This window comes from Ambystoma mexicanum, chromosome 4p, assembly GCF_040938575.1.
Source record: "Ambystoma mexicanum isolate Mex_15411 chromosome 4p, UKY_AmexF1_1, whole genome shotgun sequence".
NCBI classification, from domain to species: Eukaryota; Metazoa; Chordata; class Amphibia; order Caudata; family Ambystomatidae; genus Ambystoma; species Ambystoma mexicanum.
The window spans coordinates 127,454,680-127,467,192 of record NC_090927.1 but is presented as its reverse complement, the minus strand read 5'-3'; the positions used below and the strand labels follow the sequence as shown (position 1 = coordinate 127,467,192).

At 58.6% G+C, this 12,513-nt stretch overlaps 1 protein-coding gene across 6 annotated transcripts in view; it reads left to right on the top strand.

Moving 5' to 3' along the window:
- The window catches only part of DPYSL5 (dihydropyrimidinase like 5), a 531,970-nt gene that overhangs the window by 458,795 nt on the left and 60,662 nt on the right, over positions 1-12,513 (top strand). For all 6 annotated transcript variants that reach the window (XM_069605551.1, XM_069605549.1, XM_069605550.1 and 3 more), the window contains one exon: positions 7,447-7,588. In XM_069605551.1, coding sequence (XP_069461652.1) covers positions 7,447-7,588 — 142 coding nt within the window. The remainder of the gene's footprint in view (positions 1-7,446; positions 7,589-12,513) is intronic.

The window sequence follows — 12,513 nt, the reverse complement described above, 5'->3', positions numbered from 1 at the left end:
TGCACCTGCACAGAATGTGGCCGCTTGCTGGACCTCACCCCCCCCCCTTAGGCAGTGACCCCTAGTGCACGGTGTGCATGACTGTGCACCTGCACAGAATGTGGCCGCTTGCTGGACCTCACACCCCCCTTAGGCAGTGACCCCCTAGTGCACGGCGTGCATGACTGTGCACCTGCACAGAATGTGGCCGCTTGCTGGACCTCACACCCCCCTTAGGCAGTGACCCCCTAGTGCACGGCGTGCATGACTGTGCACCTGCACAGAATGTGGCCGCTTGCTGGACCTCACACCCCCCTTAGGCAGTGACCCCCTAGTGCACGGCGTGCATGACTGTGCACCTGCACAGAATGTGGCCGCTTGCTGGACCTCACCCCCCCCCCTTAGGCAGTGACCCCCTAGTGCACGGCGTGCATGACTGTGCACCTGCACAGAATGTGGCCGCTTGCTGGACCTCACACCCCCCTTAGGCAGTGACCCCCTAGTGCACGGCGTGTATGACTGTGCACCTGCACAGAATGTGGCCGCTTGCTGGACCTCACACCCCCCTTAGGCAGTGTCCCCTAGTGCACGGCGTGCATGACTGTGCACCTGCACAGAATGTGGCCGCTTGCTGGACCTCACACCCCCCTTAGGCAGTGACCCCTAGTGCACGGCGTGTATGACTGTGCACCTGCACAGAATGTGGCCGCTTGCTGGTCCTCACCCCCCCTTAGGCAGTGTCCCCTAGTGCACGGTGTGTATGACTGTGCACCTGCACAGAATGTGGCCGCTTGCTGGACCTCACACCCCCCTTAGGCAGTGACCCCCTAGTGCACGGCGTGCATGACTGTGCACCTGCACAGAATGTGGCCGCTTGCTGGACCTCACACCTCCCTTAGGCAATGTCTCCCTCGTGCACGGTGTGCATGACTGTGCACCTGCACAGAATGTGGCCGCTTGCTGGACCTCACACCCCCCTTAGGCAGTGTCCCCTAGTGCACGGTGTGTATGACTGTGTATGACTGTGCACCTGCACAGAATGTGGCCGCTTGCTGGACCTCACCCCCCCCCCCTTAGGCAGTGTCCCCTAGTGCACGGTGTGTATGACTGTGCACCTGCACAGAATGTGGCCGCTTGCTGGACCTCACACCCCCCTTAGGCAGTGACCCCCTAGTGCACGGCGTGCATGACTGTGCACCTGCACAGAATGTGGCCGCTTGCTGGACCTCACACCCCCCTTAGGCAGTGACCCCCTAGTGCACGGCGTGCATGACTGTGCACCTGCACAGAATGTGGCCGCTTGCTGGACCTCACACCCCCCTTAGGCAGTGACCCCCTAGTGCACGGCGTGCATGACTGTGCACCTGCACAGAATGTGGCCGCTTGCTGGACCTCACCCCCCCCCCTTAGGCAGTGTCCCCTAGTGCACGGTGTGTATGACTGTGCACCTGCACAGAATGTGGCCGCTTGCTGGACCTCACACCCCCCTTAGGCAGTGACCCCCTAGTGCACGGCGTGCATGACTGTGCACCTGCACAGAATGTGGCCGCTTGCTGGACCTCACACCTCCCTTAGGCAATGTCTCCCTCGTGCACGGTGTGCATGACTGTGCACCTGCACAGAATGTGGCCGCTTGCTGGACCTCACACCCCCCTTAGGCAGTGTCCCCTAGTGCACGGTGTGTATGACTGTGTATGACTGTGCACCTGCACAGAATGTGGCCGCTTGCTGGACCTCACCCCCCCCCCCCTTAGGCAGTGTCCCCTAGTGCACGGTGTGTATGACTGTGCACCTGCACAGAATGTGGCCGCTTGCTGGACCTCACCCCCCCTTAGGCAGTGTCCCCTAGTGCACGGTGTGCATGACTGTGCACCTGCACAGAATGTGGCCGCTTGCTGGACCTCACACCCCCCTTAGGCAGTGACCCCCTAGTGCACGGTGTGTATGACTGTGCACCTGCACAGAATGTGGCCGCTTGCTGGACCTCACACCCCCCTTAGGCAGTGTCCCCTAGTGCACGGTGTGTATGACTGTGCACCTGCACAGAATGTGGCCGCTTGCTGGACCTCACACCCCCCTTAGGCAGTGACCCCTAGTGCACGGTGTGTATGACTGTGCACCTGCACAGAATGTGGCCGCTTGCTGGACCTCACACCCCTCTTAGGCAGTGTCCCCTAGTGCACGGTGTGCATGACTGTGCACCTGCACAGAATGTGGCCGCTTGCTGGACCTCACACCCCCCTTAGGCAGTGTCCCCTAGTGCACGGTGTGCATGACTGTGCACCTGCACAGAATGTGGCCGCTTGCTGGACCTCACCCCCCCCCTTAGGCAGTGTCCCCTAGTGCACGGCGTGCATGACTGTGCACCTGCACAGAATGTGGCCGCTTGCTGGACCTCACACCCCCCTTAGGCAGTGTCCCCTAGTGCACGGTGTGTATGACTGTGCACCTGCACAGAATGTGGCCGCTTGCTGGACCTCACACCCCTCTTAGGCAGTGTCCCCTAGTGCACGGTGTGCATGACTGTGCACCTGCACAGAATGTGGCCGCTTGCTGGACCTCACCCCCCCCCTTAGGCAGTGTCCCCTAGTGCACGGTGTGCATGACTGTGCACCTGCACAGAATGTGGCCGCTTGCTGGACCTCACACCCCCCTTAGGCAGTGTCCCCTAGTGCACGGTGTGTATGACTGTGCACCTGCACAGAATGTGGCCGCTTGCTGGACCTCACACCCCCCTTAGGCAGTGACCCCCTAGTGCACGGCGTGCATGACTGTGCACCTGCACAGAATGTGGCCGCTTGCTGGACCTCACACCCCCCTTAGGCAGTGACCCCCTAGTGCACGGCGTGTATGACTGTGCACCTGCACAGAATGTGGCCGCTTGCTGGACCTCACACCCCCCTTAGGCAGTGTCCCCTAGTGCACGGCGTGCATGACTGTGCACCTGCACAGAATGTGGCCGCTTGCTGGACCTCACACCCCCCTTAGGCAGTGACCCCTAGTGCACGGTGTGCATGACTGTGCACCTGCACAGAATGTGGCCGCTTGCTGGTCCTCACCCCCCCTTAGGCAGTGTCCCCTAGTGCACGGCGTGTATGACTGTGCACCTGCACAGAATGTGGCCGCTTGCTGGACCTCACACCCCCCTTAGGCAGTGTCCCCTAGTGCACGGCGTGTATGACTGTGCACCTGCACAGAATGTGGCCGCTTGCTGGTCCTCACCCCCCCTTAGGCAGTGTCCCCTAGTGCACGGCGTGTATGACTGTGCACCTGCACAGAATGTGGCCGCTTGCTGGTCCTCACCCCCCCTTAGGCAGTGTCCCCTAGTGCACGGCGTGCATGACTGTGCACCTGCACAGAATGTGGCCGCTTGCTGGACCTCACACCCCCCTTAGGCAGTGACCCCTAGTGCACGGTGTGGTTGACTGTGCACCTGCACAGAATGTGGCCGCTTGCTGGACCTCACATCCCCCTTAGGCAGTGTCCCCTAGTGCACGGCGTGCATGACTGTGCACCTGCACAGAATGTGGCCGCTTGCTGGACCTCACATCCCCCTTAGGCAGTGACCCCCTAGTGCACGGCGTGCATGACTGTGCACCTGCACAGAATGTGGCCGCTTGCTGGACCTCACACCCCCCTTAGGCAATGTCTCCCTCGTGCACGGTGTGCATGACTGTGCACCTGCACAGAATGTGGCCGCTTGCTGGACCTCACACCCCCCTTAGGCAGTGTCCCCTAGTGCACGGTGTGTATGACTGTGTATGACTGTGCACCTGCACAGAATGTGGCCGCTTGCTGGACCTCACCCCCCCCCCCTTAGGCAGTGTCCCCTAGTGCACGGTGTGTATGACTGTGCACCTGCACAGAATGTGGCCGCTTGCTGGACCTCACACCCCCCTTAGGCAGTGACCCCCTAGTGCACGGCGTGCATGACTGTGCACCTGCACAGAATGTGGCCGCTTGCTGGACCTCACACCCCCCTTAGGCAGTGACCCCCTAGTGCACGGCGTGCATGACTGTGCACCTGCACAGAATGTGGCCGCTTGCTGGACCTCACACCCCCCTTAGGCAGTGACCCCCTAGTGCACGGCGTGCATGACTGTGCACCTGCACAGAATGTGGCCGCTTGCTGGACCTCACCCCCCCCCCTTAGGCAGTGTCCCCTAGTGCACGGTGTGTATGACTGTGCACCTGCACAGAATGTGGCCGCTTGCTGGACCTCACACCCCCCTTAGGCAGTGACCCCCTAGTGCACGGCGTGCATGACTGTGCACCTGCACAGAATGTGGCCGCTTGCTGGACCTCACACCTCCCTTAGGCAATGTCTCCCTCGTGCACGGTGTGCATGACTGTGCACCTGCACAGAATGTGGCCGCTTGCTGGACCTCACACCCCCCTTAGGCAGTGTCCCCTAGTGCACGGTGTGTATGACTGTGTATGACTGTGCACCTGCACAGAATGTGGCCGCTTGCTGGACCTCACCCCCCCCCCCCTTAGGCAGTGTCCCCTAGTGCACGGTGTGTATGACTGTGCACCTGCACAGAATGTGGCCGCTTGCTGGACCTCACCCCCCCTTAGGCAGTGTCCCCTAGTGCACGGTGTGCATGACTGTGCACCTGCACAGAATGTGGCCGCTTGCTGGACCTCACACCCCCCTTAGGCAGTGACCCCCTAGTGCACGGTGTGTATGACTGTGCACCTGCACAGAATGTGGCCGCTTGCTGGACCTCACACCCCCCTTAGGCAGTGTCCCCTAGTGCACGGTGTGTATGACTGTGCACCTGCACAGAATGTGGCCGCTTGCTGGACCTCACACCCCCCTTAGGCAGTGACCCCTAGTGCACGGTGTGTATGACTGTGCACCTGCACAGAATGTGGCCGCTTGCTGGACCTCACACCCCTCTTAGGCAGTGTCCCCTAGTGCACGGTGTGCATGACTGTGCACCTGCACAGAATGTGGCCGCTTGCTGGACCTCACACCCCCCTTAGGCAGTGTCCCCTAGTGCACGGTGTGCATGACTGTGCACCTGCACAGAATGTGGCCGCTTGCTGGACCTCACCCCCCCCCTTAGGCAGTGTCCCCTAGTGCACGGCGTGCATGACTGTGCACCTGCACAGAATGTGGCCGCTTGCTGGACCTCACACCCCCCTTAGGCAGTGTCCCCTAGTGCACGGTGTGTATGACTGTGCACCTGCACAGAATGTGGCCGCTTGCTGGACCTCACACCCCTCTTAGGCAGTGTCCCCTAGTGCACGGTGTGCATGACTGTGCACCTGCACAGAATGTGGCCGCTTGCTGGACCTCACCCCCCCCCTTAGGCAGTGTCCCCTAGTGCACGGTGTGCATGACTGTGCACCTGCACAGAATGTGGCCGCTTGCTGGACCTCACACCCCCCTTAGGCAGTGTCCCCTAGTGCACGGTGTGTATGACTGTGCACCTGCACAGAATGTGGCCGCTTGCTGGACCTCACACCCCCCTTAGGCAGTGACCCCCTAGTGCACGGCGTGCATGACTGTGCACCTGCACAGAATGTGGCCGCTTGCTGGACCTCACACCCCCCTTAGGCAGTGACCCCCTAGTGCACGGCGTGTATGACTGTGCACCTGCACAGAATGTGGCCGCTTGCTGGACCTCACACCCCCCTTAGGCAGTGTCCCCTAGTGCACGGCGTGCATGACTGTGCACCTGCACAGAATGTGGCCGCTTGCTGGACCTCACACCCCCCTTAGGCAGTGACCCCTAGTGCACGGTGTGCATGACTGTGCACCTGCACAGAATGTGGCCGCTTGCTGGTCCTCACCCCCCCTTAGGCAGTGTCCCCTAGTGCACGGCGTGTATGACTGTGCACCTGCACAGAATGTGGCCGCTTGCTGGACCTCACACCCCCCTTAGGCAGTGTCCCCTAGTGCACGGCGTGTATGACTGTGCACCTGCACAGAATGTGGCCGCTTGCTGGTCCTCACCCCCCCTTAGGCAGTGTCCCCTAGTGCACGGCGTGTATGACTGTGCACCTGCACAGAATGTGGCCGCTTGCTGGTCCTCACCCCCCCTTAGGCAGTGTCCCCTAGTGCACGGCGTGCATGACTGTGCACCTGCACAGAATGTGGCCGCTTGCTGGACCTCACACCCCCCTTAGGCAGTGACCCCTAGTGCACGGTGTGGTTGACTGTGCACCTGCACAGAATGTGGCCGCTTGCTGGACCTCACATCCCCCTTAGGCAGTGTCCCCTAGTGCACGGCGTGCATGACTGTGCACCTGCACAGAATGTGGCCGCTTGCTGGACCTCACATCCCCCTTAGGCAGTGACCCCCTAGTGCACGGCGTGCATGACTGTGCACCTGCACAGAATGTGGCCGCTTGCTGGACCTCACACCCCCCTTAGGCAGTGACCCCTAGTGCACGGTGTGGTTGACTGTGCACCTGCACAGAATGTGGCCGCTTGCTGGTCCTCACCCCCCCTTAGGCAGTGTCCCCTAGTGCACGGCGTGCATGACTGTGCACCTGCACAGAATGTGGCCGCTTGCTGGACCTCACACCCCCCTTAGGCAGTGACCCCTAGTGCACGGTGTGGTTGACTGTGCACCTGCACAGAATGTGGCCGCTTGCTGGTCCTCACCCCCCCTTAGGCAGTGTCCCCTAGTGCACGGTGTGTATGACTGTGCACCTGCACAGAATGTGGCCGCTTGCTGGACCTCACACCCCCCTTAGGCAGTGTCCCCTAGTGCACGGCGTGTATGACTGTGCACCTGCACAGAATGTGGCCGCTTGCTGGTCCTCACCCCCCCTTAGGCAGTGTCCCCTAGTGCACGGCGTGTATGACTGTGCACCTGCACAGAATGTGGCCGCTTGCTGGTCCTCACCCCCCCTTAGGCAGTGTCCCCTAGTGCACGGCGTGCATGACTGTGCACCTGCACAGAATGTGGCCGCTTGCTGGACCTCACACCCCCCTTAGGCAGTGACCCCCTAGTGCACGGTGTGTATGACTGTGCACCTGCACAGAATGTGGCCGCTTGCTGGTCCTCACCCCCCCTTAGGCAGTGTCCCCTAGTGCACGGCGTGCATGACTGTGCACCTGCACAGAATGTGGCCGCTTGCTGGACCTCACACCCCCCGGCCTGTATGACTGTGCACCTTGGTTAAACATGCCTCCAGAATGATGCTCATATTTGAGTGTGAACACCCACTGACACATATGCCCAAGCCTGCAATCTAGTGTTTCTCTGCGCTTTCACAGGTGTGTGTGTGTTTCAAGCGTGCCGCCATGTATGTAGGTATTTTTGTAGATGTGCACCCATGTTCCTGTTAGTAAATGCATGCAGACACATGCACACGCACACCCATGTGGCACGCAGACAGCTGATGCCCTGGTACCGCTTCTTGCCCTGAGTGGGGCAACTCAGAGTCTTATGGACGTACACTGGGCTGTGAGCGCCGTGGATGTCATATCTCCTGTTTTCTCCTCAGTGACACTCTGAACGTGGTGGCCTCTGACCACAGGACCTTCACCACCAAACAGAAAGCCATGGGCAAAGAGGACTTTACCAAGATCCCTCACGGCGTGGGCGGCGTGCAGGACCGGATGAGCGTGATCTGGGAGCGAGGAGTGGTGCGTACATCTTACTCAGTCTTTGCATCGCACAATATTCCAGCCTCCCTGCTTACTGGGCATGCGCTGCTCTTCTCAGATTGACATGTCATCGGCATCCTACTGAGACCCCCGTTGATGCTGCGCAACTCCTCAGCGCCCACAGTGGTCGAGGAGTGCACGAGAAGCACCTCCGCAAGCGTAACAATTACCCCTTAAATAAGGACCAGAAGTCCCCATAATGGCACCCACATTTAGGGGCAGCAATTCCAGAGTGCCACCCAGTGGTCCTCTTCATAAGAAGCACCTACGCAGCACCCTACAAGGACACCAAGTCACGGGGCCAGGACCATTCCCCGTGCTCCGACACCATTGTCCCCCCTAATTCATGTGCTGTACTTCCATCACCCCAAAATATCCATGGCATTCAAGAGCATCATCTTCCCAGTACATCACAATGAACCTCCCAGTACCCCCACAATAACCATGGAAGTCATGGGGAGCAGTCCCCAGCACACCCCACAATGACTCTGGAGTTCATAGGGAGCACTCCCCCAGCACACCGTACAATGTCTCAGGAATTTATGGAGAGCACTCCCCCAGCACACCCCACAATGACTCGAGTTCATATGGAGCACTCCCCCAGCACACCCCACAATGTCTCAGGAATTTATGGGGAGCACTCCCCCAGCCCACCCCACAATGACTCTGGAGTTCATTGGCAGCACTCCCCCATCACACCCCACATTCACAGGCAGTGCTCCCCCAGCACACCCCACAATGACTCTGGAATTCACGGGCATTGCTCCCCCAGCACACCCCACAAGGACTCTGGAGTTCATAGGGAGCTCTCCCCCAGCACACCCCACAATGACTCTGGAGTTCATGGGGAGCACTCCCTCAGCACACCCCACAATGACTCTGGAGTTCATGTGGAGCACTCCCCCAGCACACCCCACAATGTCTCCGGAATTCATGGCGAGCACTCCCCAGCACACCCCACAATGTCTCTGGAATTCATGGGGAGCACTCCCCCAGCACACCCCACAATGACTCTGGAGTTCATTGGCAGCGCTCCCCAATCACACCCCACAATGACTCTGGAGTTCTTAGGGAGCACTCCCCCAGCACAACCCACAATGTTTCCAGAATCCACGGGCAGTTCTCCCCATCACACCCCACAATGACTCTGGAATTCAATGGCAGCACTCCGCTAGCCGACCCGACAATGACTCTGGAGTTCATGGGCAGCACTCCCCCAGCACACCCCACAATGTCTCCAGAATTCATGGGCAGTTCTCCTCCATGACACCCCACAATGACTCTGGAATTCACGGGCAGTGCTCCCCCAGCACACCCCACAATGACTCTGGAATTCATGGGCAGCACTCCACCAGCACACCCCACAATGACTCTGAAATTCATGGGCAGTGCTCCCCCAGCACTCTGGAATTCATTGTCAGCACTCCACCAGCACACTCCACATGACTCTGGAATTCATGGACAGTGCTCCCCCAGCACACCCCACAATGACTCTGGAATTCAATGGCAGCACTCCACTAGCCGACCCCACAATGACTCTGGAATTCATGGGCAGCACTCCACCAGCACACCCCACAATGACTCTGGAATTCATGGGCAGTGCTCCCCAGCGCACCCCACAATGACTCTGGAATTCATGGGCAGCACTCCACCAGCACACCCCACAATGACTCTGGAGTTCATTGGCAGCACTCCCCCAGCACACCCCACAATGACTCTGGAATTCATGGACAGTGCTCCACCAGCACACCCCACAATGACTCTGGAATTCATGGACAGTGCTCCACCAGCACACCCCACAATGACTCTGAAATTCATGGGCAGTGCTCCCCCAGCACTCTGGAATTCATTGTCAGCACTCCACCAGCACACTCCACATGACTCTGGAATTCATGGACAGTGCTCCCCCAGCACACCCCACAATGACTCTGGAATTCAATGGCAGCACACCCCACAATGACTCTGAAATTCATGGGCAGCACTCCACCACCACCCCCCATAATGACTCTGGAGTTCATGGGCAGCACTCCCCCAGCACACCCCACAATGTCTCCGGAATTCATGGGCAGTTCTCCCCCATGACACCCCACAATGACTCTGGAATTCATGGGCAGTGCTCCCCTAGCACACCCCACAATGACTCTGGAATTAATGGGCAGCACTCCACCAGCACACCCCACAATGACTCTGGAATTCATGGACAGTGCTCCACCAGCACACCCCACAATGACTCTGAAATTCATGGGCAGTGCTCCCCCAGCACACCCCATAATCACTGTGGAATTCATGGAGAGCACTCAACCAGCACACTCCACATGACTCTGGAATTCATGGACAGTGCTCCCCCAGCACACCCCACAATGACTCTGGAGTTCATTGGCAGCGCTCCCCAATCACACCCCACAATGACTCTGGAGTTCTTAGGGAGCACTCCCCCAGCACAACCCACAATGTTTCCAGAATCCACGGGCAGTTCTCCCCCATCACACCCCACAATGACTCTGGAATTCAATGGCAGCACTCCGCTAGCCGACCCGACAATGACTCTGGAGTTCATGGGCAGCACTCCCCCAGCACACCCCACAATGTCTCCGGAATTCATGGGCAGTTCTCCTCCATGACACCCCACAATGACTCTGGAATTCACGGGCAGTGCTCCCCCAGCACACCCCACAATGACTCTGGAATTCATGGGCAGCACTCCACCAGCACACCCCACAATGACTCTGAAATTCATGGGCAGTGCTCCCCCAGCACTCTGGAATTCATTGTCAGCACTCCACCAGCACACTCCACATGACTCTGGAATTCATGGACAGTGCTCCCCCAGCACACCCCACAATGACTCTGGAATTCAATGGCAGCACTCCACTAGCCGACCCCACAATGACTCTGGAATTCATGGGCAGCACTCCACCAGCACACCCCACAATGACTCTGGAATTCATGGGCAGTGCTCCCCAGCGCACCCCACAATGACTCTGGAATTCATGGGCAGCACTCCACCAGCACACCCCACAATGACTCTGGAGTTCATTGGCAGCACTCCCCCAGCACACCCCACAATGACTCTGGAATTCATGGACAGTGCTCCACCAGCACACCCCACAATGACTCTGGAATTCATGGACAGTGCTCCACCAGCACACCCCACAATGACTCTGAAATTCATGGGCAGTGCTCCCCCAGCACTCTGGAATTCATTGTCAGCACTCCACCAGCACACTCCACATGACTCTGGAATTCATGGACAGTGCTCCCCCAGCACACCCCACAATGACTCTGGAATTCAATGGCAGCACTCCACCAGCACACCCCACAATGACTCTGAAATTCATGGGCAGCACTCCACCACCACCCCCCATAATGACTCTGGAGTTCATGGGCAGCACTCCCCCAGCACACCCCACAATGTCTCCGGAATTCATGGGCAGTTCTCCCCCATGACACCCCACAATGACTCTGGAATTCATGGGCAGTGCTCCCCTAGCACACCCCACAATGACTCTGGAATTAATGGGCAGCACTCCACCAGCACACCCCACAATGACTCTGGAATTCATGGACAGTGCTCCACCAGCACACCCCACAATGACTCTGAAATTCATGGGCAGTGCTCCCCCAGCACACCCCATAATCACTGTGGAATTCATGGAGAGCACTCAACCAGCACACTCCACATGACTCTGGAATTCATGGACAGTGCTCCCCCAGCACACCCCACAATGACTCTGGAGTTCATTGGCAGCGCTCCCCAATCACACCCCACAATGACTCTGGAGTTCTTAGGGAGCACTCCCCCAGCACAACCCACAATGTTTCCAGAATCCACGGGCAGTTCTCCCCCCATCACACCCCACAATGACTCTGGAATTCAATGGCAGCACTCCGCTAGCCGACCCGACAATGACTCTGGAGTTCATGGGCAGCACTCCCCCAGCACACCCCACAATGTCTCCGGAATTCATGGGCAGTTCTCCTCCATGACACCCCACAATGACTCTGGAATTCACGGGCAGTGCTCCCCCAGCACACCCCACAATGACTCTGGAATTCATGGGCAGCACTCCACCAGCACACCCCACAATGACTCTGAAATTCATGGGCAGTGCTCCCCCAGCACTCTGGAATTCATTGTCAGCACTCCACCAGCACACTCCACATGACTCTGGAATTCATGGACAGTGCTCCCCCAGCACACCCCACAATGACTCTGGAATTCAATGGCAGCACTCCACTAGCCGACCCCACAATGACTCTGGAATTCATGGGCAGCACTCCACCAGCACACCCCACAATGACTCTGGAATTCATGGGCAGTGCTCCCCAGCGCACCCCACAATGACTCTGGAATTCATGGGCAGCACTCCACCAGCACACCCCACAATGACTCTGGAGTTCATTGGCAGCACTCCCCCAGCACACCCCACAATGACTCTGGAATTCATGGACAGTGCTCCACCAGCACACCCCACAATGACTCTGGAATTCATGGACAGTGCTCCACCAGCACACCCCACAATGACTCTGAAATTCATGGGCAGTGCTCCCCCAGCACTCTGGAATTCATTGTCAGCACTCCACCAGCACACTCCACATGACTCTGGAATTCATGGACAGTGCTCCCCCAGCACACCCCACAATGACTCTGGAATTCAATGGCAGCACTCCACCAGCACACCCCACAATGACTCTGAAATTCATGGGCAGCACTCCACCACCACCCCCCATAATGACTCTGGAGTTCATGGGCAGCACTCCCCCAGCACACCCCACAATGTCTCCGGAATTCATGGGCAGTTCTCCCCCATGACACCCCACAATGACTCTGGAATTCATGGGCAGTGCTCCCCTAGCACACCCCACAATGACTCTGGAATTAATGGGCAGCACTCCACCAGCAC